The 8,433-nt window shown below is 58.7% G+C and overlaps 1 protein-coding gene across 2 annotated transcripts; it reads right to left on the bottom strand.

Moving 5' to 3' along the window:
• Positions 1-627: 627 nt before the first annotated feature.
• Positions 628-8,111, bottom strand: COPZ2 (COPI coat complex subunit zeta 2). 2 transcript variants are annotated; one of them, XM_041001116.1, is made up of 9 exons: positions 8,001-8,111; positions 7,222-7,296; positions 5,934-6,015; positions 5,430-5,521; positions 4,984-5,039; positions 4,344-4,421; positions 3,568-3,619; positions 3,009-3,047; positions 628-809 (listed from the first exon to the last, which is right to left on the bottom strand). In XM_041001116.1, exons 1-9 carry the CDS (start codon positions 8,109-8,111, stop codon positions 762-764), a joined length of 633 nt encoding a protein of 210 aa, XP_040857050.1. In that variant the 3' UTR covers positions 628-761. The 2 variants fall into 2 exon arrangements, with proteins under 2 accessions (XP_040857050.1, XP_040857052.1); XM_041001118.1 differs by having other exon boundaries at positions 659-809; positions 7,222-7,290.
• Positions 8,112-8,433: the final 322 nt, after the last annotated feature.

Genomic DNA, 8,433 nt, shown 5'->3' with positions numbered 1-8,433 from the left:
CCAGGACAGCAGCCAGGCGGTTCCTCGGTCTGTCCAGGGGAAGCCGTGCTCCTTCCCTTTGTGGAGACTAGAAATGGAAAAAAATTACTCAGAGAGCCCGCAGTGGATCCACCGTGTGTGCGGCAGACAAAATGCGGGTGTCCACGTGTCTTCTGTCCCTCTCCCCCTCTACTCGCCCCGAGGGGTCTCCGAGTGACCTCTGGTCGTGTCAGATCCCTTCCCCCACTCCTCTTCCCACAGGAAGTCATGGGGATCCCACATGGGTGTCCCCAGGGCAAGCTCCAGGCTTTACAACACACACACACACACACACACACACACACACACACCAGGGCAAGCTCCAGGCTTTACAACACACACACACACACACACACACACACACACACACACACACACACACACACACCAGGGCAAGCTCCAGGCTTTACAACACACACACACACACACACACACACACACCCACCCACCAGGGCAAGCTCCAGGCTTTACAACACACACACACACACACACACACACACACTTCCTAGGCCAAGAGAAAAGAGGACCCTGGGCAAGAGACAAAGCTTGTTTATTGGGGCCTGGGGGTCAAAGATGCCTGAAATTAAGAGTTGAGGCAACTGTGGCGGCTCCCAGGGCCCACGGGCAGCCGCCACTGGGAACCGAAGTCCAGAGGAGACACGAATCAGGGCTGGGGGGCTGGGGAAGGGCGGGTTGTAGGGAGTCTCTGGTCCCAAGAGCAGCAGGCCTTCCGTCCACAGCCTTCATTTCAATAACGACCACTTAATTTGTTCCTTGGCAGACTGAAGAACCTGCGTGGGTAGAAAGCATTTCGGTGGAAGGGCAGGCCAGGACCTCAGCACAGTGGGGGGACGCTGGGGGCTCCCCGCCCCCACGGCCCTGCAGCCCCCGTGCACTAGGTGGCAGCAGCTTTCCGCAGCCTTGAAGCGCACGAGCAAGGGCCGGCCAGAGGCGGGCCCTGCGCCGGCTTCCTGCCTCTGCAGCTGCGGATGGGGCGGTGGCCTGTGTCTCCCACATGCCAGTTCCTGCCCAGTGTCCCCCAGGGCACACAGGACACCTCCTGTGCGCAGACACCGGACCCCCTGCTGATGTGGCTCTGCAAGGTTGATACATCCCCTCCCACTGTGCACATACAGTGCCAGCCAGTGGGCAACTCGGGGCATGCACGCCGCAGCTCATCCCTCTAGCCAAGATGCCACTTTCCTTATGCAGAAGGCCCCTGCCACACTGGACATGTCCCCTCCTCTTGTTCAATCCCCACTGTTTCAGGGACAGTTGGGCCTGGGACGCTTCCACATCTCCAAGCTGGAATAACTTTGTCCTCATTTTATCAGCCCTTTGCTATCTGTAATTCTCTTGTTTGCTCAAGAGCTCCACTGAAAATGCAATGTCTTCACGCTTTCCCTTTTAGGAAAGACAGCCATCGCTTTGGACTAGCATGCTGTGTTGTCGGGAGCTGCGCTGAGAGCTTGGCATGCACTGGCTTGTCTCCTAATAACGCTGTAAGGAGGGAGGCTCCTGGGTCCCTAGTGCATAGTGAGCTTCCTCCTGCAGTGCCAGCATGCTAGTGTTGGTTCGAGTCCCAGCTGCACCACTTTCAGTCCAGCTCCCTGCTAATGTGCCTGGGAAAAGCAGTAGAGGATGGCCCAATTCCTTTGGCTCCTGTGCACTCACCTGGGAGGCCAGGAAGAAGTTCCTGGCTCCTGGTTTCAGTCTGGCCCAGCTCTGGCCATTGTGGTCACTCAGGGAGTGAACCAGCTAATTGGAAACCTCTCTCTCTCTCTCTTTCTCCCTCTCTCTCCTTCTGTAGAGTTACGATCTTTTGAATAAATAAATCTTAGGTGGGGGGCAGTAAAGGGCCTGGGGATGAGATGCCACCAAACTGGGGCCCTGTGACATGCAACAGTGGGGGTCCTGCCATTGGTCCCGGGGAGGCCAGGACCCCTGTGAACTTCCGTGGTGTGTGAGGGTGGGAGTGGATGAGGAAGTGAAGGTATACTAAATGGCTTCCTTCGGGTATATCTTCATGGTGGCGGCTGCTGTTACGTGAAGCCCAGAGGGCCCGAGTAACTCTCTCCTGGGGGCTGGCCTGCGAGGGTCAGGTGGGACACACCTGTGGGTAACTTGCATGAGCACCCTGGGCTTTCCTGCTCTGCTCATGGCTCGTCCCTCTTTCTGCACACCCCGGGAAGTGCTGTGTGGATGCACGCAGGATGTGAGGAGCAACTGATGAGGCAGATCAAGAGCCAAAGACAACACAGGCAAGGGGGCACCGTGCCTGCAGCTCCCTGGCCACTAAGGAAGGCACAGACCAATCTTGGCAGGGCTACTAGGGCAAGAGATAGTTAGTGCCAGGGTAGGAAGCTCCACAAAATCAGGATTAGCCTACGTAGAGAGACCTGAGGGCAGACAGAACAGAGGGCAAGACAGGCAGCCTGGGTTACAGGAAGCGTGTGCAGCTGGTGGCCCAATCAGGCCACAGAACAGAGAATGCCTCCCCGCCAACTCAAACCTGGCATGTGCCCACTCCCAAATGGGACTATGCAGAGTTGGGGTGGGCATGAGTTTTTCCACAGCCAGGTGGCACGGAGTGAGGTGGTAAGTGGGGAAACTTATCCCCCATTGTAGGGTTAAGGGGGATAGGGACCTGAGGGAAGCTTTATGTGGTGTCTTATCCAGGAAAGGGGAGCATTACAGGAGCTGGACCCCCAAATGGCTTTGCATGACAAACGGCCTGGCTGTCACCAGAATGGGCATCCCATGCAGCATTCAGACCAACTAAACCAGCCCAGGAGGTCAGGTGGGCTGCTGCTGCCATGCCCCTCTGTCTCTGAGTGCCTGCTGCCTGCCCCTCCTCCTACATACCCTCCCAGAGGGCCCATCACTGCCCCAGCCCTTCCCTTCCATGCCCCAAATTCTCAGCCTTGCCAGCTTCCGCTCTGCTTGTCTTTGGGGTCCAGGTCTGGCTAGGGCAGACCCAGGGCACCTACCTGCGCCACACTCTGCTCTGTCAAGGCGCTGTCGTCCATCTGTGAGGAAACAAAGGGTTGGCTCAGGGAAGGGGCACAGAGGGGGAGGATGGGGGGGCTGGGGAGGAGGCACTGTTGAAATGTGCCTGTGGCACTCAGCAGTGGGTGTCTGGCTGTTGGCCACAGGGAAGCCAGGACCCCTGCCTGGGGCGGGGGTGGGGTGAGAGAGTGAAGGGGAAGAAAGATGGCAGGAACGGGCCTTCTTCAGGTATGAGAGACCCAAATCAAGCAGAGATTCTGTTCCTATTTGGACCCCAAACGCAAGGACCCCAAGGTCAAGGCAGGCACCTGGCATTCCCCTTGAGAACCTGTTCATTTCCTGGGTCTGTAGCACCAGGGGGCATGGGGAGGTGCATGGGTTGGGGGAAGAAGGAGGGACTCATGGACGAGCTGCCCTCTTCCCCAGCCCCTGGTTGGCTTCGGCCAGAGGCACTCACCCCCCACCACCTCAGCCCTGCCTGCCCTGCCCACTTTAGGGGCCCAGGCAGGGGCCAATAAGAGCAGCAGGGAGGACTCTTACCCTGAAGTTCACTTTCTGGATCACTTGCTGGGGCTCGCTCTCCAGAATCACGCTGTAGAGGGGGAACGCAAGAAGACACTCAGCATGGGGCTCCTCCTGCCTGCTCTCCCAGCCACGCCTCACCCCTGTCTCCAGTGCATTCTGGGACCTCCCCTGCAGGGGCTTTCGCAGGGCGTCACCCTTGGGTCAGATGCTACCCTCACCATGAAGGACCCCAGCTCCAGTTCTTTTGGGGAGCCACACATAACTTGGTCATCAGTGGGCAAAGCCCATGAATGCGGTGCAAGGCATCCATTCTAGGCAGGGGTTCAGAAACCCAGAGCCCTGCAGAGTCCACTTGGCTTTCTCTGCAGGAACACAGGGGTGGTCCCTGCGCCTTTGGTGCCAATTCAGTAAGTCGTTCCCTTGTCACCACCATTTTTAACACAAGAAAAGAAAGGTTCAGGAAGAGCCAGTCTGCGGCCTAAGTCACATGTCCGGGTGGCATCCGGATCTGCTGTCCTTCCAGGTGTGGGCAAGTGCCCCTGCCATTGCTGCTCCCAGGCCTGGAGATCAGCCTGCATTCCCCACCGACTGCCTGTGCTGACATCCCCTTTACCATCCAAGTGGAGTGGCAGCAAGACTCAGGGGTCATGAGGACGGGGACTGTGGTGGAGCAGTGGTGAAGTTGGCCTGAGAGCCTGGCAACATTCTAGAAGCAAGTCAGAGCCGATGGCCCTCTGGAGCCCCTCAACTAGGATGGTCCCCCCCACCCCCTTCTTGCCAACCCTCCTCACCCGCCATCTACAATCTCGTCCAGCACCAAGAAGGCTCCATCCATGTTCTCCAGCAACCAGCGCTTTTCCACGTTTCTCCTGCAGGCAGACAAGCTCCCGAGTGACCCCGACAAGCCCCGTCTCGGCAAAGTCCGCCTCCTTCACCACCATCCCCAAGGCCCAGGAAGATGGAGGTGGAGCCTGGGCCCAGGGCCAAAGGGCTGCCTTTAGCCCCACCTTGCCCAGTCTCCCCTGCCTTGGGAACGGTGCTTCCGCACTGCAGCCCATAGCTAGTTTAGATGCTATTTCTTACCATGTGCAATTGTGTCCAGTGTGGACGTTTGTTTTGGGATGACTCTAGATTGGTTGGCCCCAAGCCCTGGGACAGATGCCAGATAATTAAAGGGCAGTGCAGTGAGTCAAGGTAGAAAGCTCAATTGGAATATGGGAGCTCCATCTCTGACGACACTAACATGTGTGACCTCAGGTGACGGGCTTTGCTGCTGGCCACACCCTGACTGTACTCTGGGCGGCACTGTGGTGACGAGGGACAGGGCAGGGCCCAGCAGGTTGTGGGGAGTGGTTCCAGTCCCAGTCCCCCATGGAGGACGAGCTCCACTGTCGGGGACCATGGGCCTTTAGACCAGAACACCTCACTCACCTTAAGATGTGACTCAGCGACTCAAAGAGGCAGGTTAGAACGGCCATGAGCATCAGCTGCGATGGGCAGGTGTGGGAGGGGAAATGAGAGCTCAGGTGGCGAGGGCCAAAGGAGCTTCAGCACCCGCCTGTGGGATGAGGAGGGGGCTGGAGACACAGCAACTGGGCCCTAGAGGATGGGAGACTGGAGTGCTCCCACTGGGGACACCGTCCATTTCCCTAGCTTTAAGAACCAATCAGGCTCTCCGCACAGGGGGTGACAAGGTCACTTTTGGCTCCCGGAGGACTCTCGGGGCAGCATGGAAATGCACTATGCCAGCAGGAGCCCCTCTGGATGCTGCCCTTCATCCCGTGCAGCCCGGAAGGTCCATGATGAGCCTCCAGGACCCAGGCTCCACCCCAGACCCCAAGACAGACCCTCGGGTGGCCCCAAGCCCCTGAATTCACCTCGTTCTCATGAGATGAGCCCACCACGTACAGGAAGAGGTCAATGCTGCTCTTATAGACGATGGTCATGCCCCCAAGAAATGCAATTTCACCTAGGAAGAACCCAGTTCTGGGCACTCAGTCCTGGGCAGCTCCTCCCTCCAGTCTCCTCTTCCCAGCCCACCATGGGACCACCACCCTCCCATGATCCTGGGTCCTCCCCCCACCTGCTATGTGTTTTTAGACTGCTTCACTCTGGGGCACCAACAAAGGCAGTGCCAGGTCAGGCTCCTGCCTGCCCTGGGACTAGCCTGGGGAGCCATGTTCAGTTGGTGGGATCAAGGATGTGCTACATGTGGGCTGGGCTGGGGTACCAGGACAGCTGGCAAGAAAAGGAGCCTCAGAAGTAAGAGGATGGCTAGGGGTGCGGAAGACCACCAGGGACAGCTAGGTCTGGCTGGAGAAGGCGAAGGCGAGAGAAGAGCAACCCTCAGATTATCATGACAGGAGGAGACGGACACTTACTGTCAGTACGGCTGGTCTTGTTGAAAACATTTTTCTCGAAAACCACCTGCTCCTTCATGGAGGGGAACGTATCATCATAATACTATGAGAAAGGGGAAGAGAGGGCTGAAGCCAGGTCACAGGGCCGGGCTCCTCCCTAGATGAGAGGCAGGGAGGAGTGAGTGCTAACCAAGTGGGGCCTTATTGCCATCCAGTCTCCCCTTTACTGTCCTCACTCCTTTCTCCCACACAAACTCTAAGTGTTCTACTGATGTGTGGGGTGGATGGCGGGGGCAATGACTGGAAGTCAGTGTGCGTGATCCCAGCCTGTGTCTGGGAATGATGGCACAGCCAGGTGTCCCTACTCAAAAACAACCATCATCACAGCCCCAGGATTTGGGTAATTCCCACACTGTTCTGGGAAGAAGCAGAACCAGAGCTGGGGCTCTGAGGACAGGGTGACCACAGATGGGGCTGCACTGACTGTCATATGTGGGAAGGAAAGTTCTCGGCATGAATTGCAGAACTAAACCCGTGCCTTGTTTCAGGTTTGTGTTTGATAAGCCTCAACCTGTGAAACAGATGGGTCCTGCTGGGAGGAGGCTGTGGAGCCTTGGGCATGGCTGATCCACCTCCAAGCACCTGCTAGGGCAATGTGTGGCCAGCTCAGCTGTCAGTTTGCAGCATGGATTCTGCCACCTAATGCTCCCTCTGCAGGCAAATTCGTAGCTTCCTGGCCAGCCACACCACACCAAACACACACTGGAACGTCAGGCATCACTAATTTAGAGGTTCGGCTCTCCTGGAGGAGCATGGCAATGGTAGGAATCTGTTCTTGGATGAGCCTAGCCTGGCTTGACCAGATCAGGAAATTGGCATTCTGTGGAGGCCATCCTGGGCTTCAGGTGACAGATCCTGACTCTGGACATTGTTAGGTTTGAACACTAGAACCCGGTGCAGCTAACAGGGCATCCAAGCCCTCATGCTTACCACCTGGGAAGTTAGACTTGTTTCAGGCACTTTCTAGCATCACATCAGATTCTAAATCCTTGCAGCTCCGGGAGTAACTCCTTTGTATTCACAACGCTGCTCAGTAAAACCTGTGGCCTCCTGGGTTCCAAGCTCCATTCACCCCCTCCCATGGCAATTTCCTGTACCCAGGGTCCAGCTGGCCAGTGCAAGACTGAAGAGAAATCAACAGATCCATGCCTCCTGTGAGCCCTAGCTGCATTTCCCATGCCCAGGGGGAGGTCTCCACTGAGCCCAGTAGTTTATGCTCTGGGTCCCTTAGGGTAGGGTAGGGGGTTACCTTGGCCAGCAGCCGGTGCCCATCATTGTCTAGGATGAAAACAGCCTTGATGGTGTAGAGGGAAGGTTCCTGTAACTGACACAAGGGGGTGGGGAGAGCACCATTTGGCCCCTGACCCCACATGGATGCCCTGTCTGGGTTCAACGGACTCTGCAGGCCCTAACAGGACCTCCTTGGGCTCCAGCCAGCAAAGGTCCACGGTTGGTCCAGTGCAACCCGGTGCCGCAGGAGCCACTCCACTCCACTCTGCGATGGCAGCGGATGTTCCAGGCAGGCCCCGGGTGGGCGCCGTGCCCACTGGGTGCAGAAGGTCCTTCCGGGCCCAAGTTCTGTCATGCACTGACTGCTCCAGAGCCCAAGTCGGAGTGTACCACAGAACCTGGGCCGGGGGACAGCAGCGCCAGGCCTGCTGCTTCCGGTGAACCCTGGCTCCAGGGGCAGCCCCGGGGATGGGCGCAGGTCCGGACCCTCCGGCCACTCCTTCCCCATTCCCAGCAGAATCTCTCCTCCCTCCCCTCCCCCCGGCATCATCCCCACCCCATCACTGCTAAGAGTTGACCTAGAACTTTAGCTCCACACCAGCTGACCCAGGACAGGTCTCCTGGTCAGCCTGTGCCAGTGGATGAACTTTCTCGACCCTGCTCAGGGCCCTGGCCCCCTTCCCAGGGCTGCCGGGCAGTGACACAAAGTTCTCAGCGCCCGCGCCCCAGTTGCTGAGTTGGCGGCCGCTCCCCGCCCAGCTCCCGCCACCCGGGATCCCGCACCCGCGCGCTCCCTACCCGCTGCCCCGTGGGCTCCCCGGCTCCGGCGGGCGGCGCCACGACCTCAGCCTGGGCCGCCGTGGCCCCCTCGCCCGGGTGCGGACGTGGCCAGGCCTCGGGCCGCTGCATTCCGCTCGCGCCTCGCACTGACAGCGCCGCCCGCCACGCCGCCCCGCCTCCGCGCCCTGGCCGGCGCCGCCCGCCCTCTCCATCCATCCGCGGCTCCAATGGGGCTGTCCTTCCCGAGTGGCCTCTTCCTCCAGCTCGCCCTCACTTCTGGTCCCATCGGCCCTGAGCCCACACCTCGCTCCCCTGCCTCACCACTCGTCTATTGCGCTGTTTCTCAGTCCTTTCTGCTCCCAAAAGTTCCGCCCAGCTTGCTGCACCCCCAGGTGGTCCCAGTACCGGCCCCTCTTCCTGCTTCCTGCCTCTCTCAGGCTGCCTTGGGGTC

This window comes from Ochotona curzoniae, unplaced genomic scaffold (genome assembly GCF_017591425.1).
Source record: "Ochotona curzoniae isolate NIBS_2020 unplaced genomic scaffold, NIBS_Ocur_1.0 scaffold_2453, whole genome shotgun sequence".
Lineage (NCBI taxonomy): Eukaryota > Metazoa > Chordata > Mammalia > Lagomorpha > Ochotonidae > Ochotona > Ochotona curzoniae.
This window is presented reverse-complemented; position numbering and strand designations above follow the sequence as displayed.

What these genes read in the sequence shown, in the direction of transcription:
- COPZ2 (XM_041001116.1), bottom strand. Translation starts at nt 8,111, where the DNA reads ATGCAGCGGCCCGAGGCCTGGCCACGTCCGCACCCGGGCGAGGGGGCC. An exon ending in CAAGACCAGCCGTACTGACA is followed by an intron (nt 5,522 to 5,933) that starts GTAAGTGTCCGT and finishes GGTTCTTCCTAG; the next exon opens with GTGAAATTGCATTTCTTGGG. An exon ending in TCCAGAAAGTGAACTTCAGG is followed by an intron (nt 3,048 to 3,567) that starts GTAAGAGTCCTC and finishes GTTTCCTCACAG; the next exon opens with ATGGACGACAGCGCCTTGAC.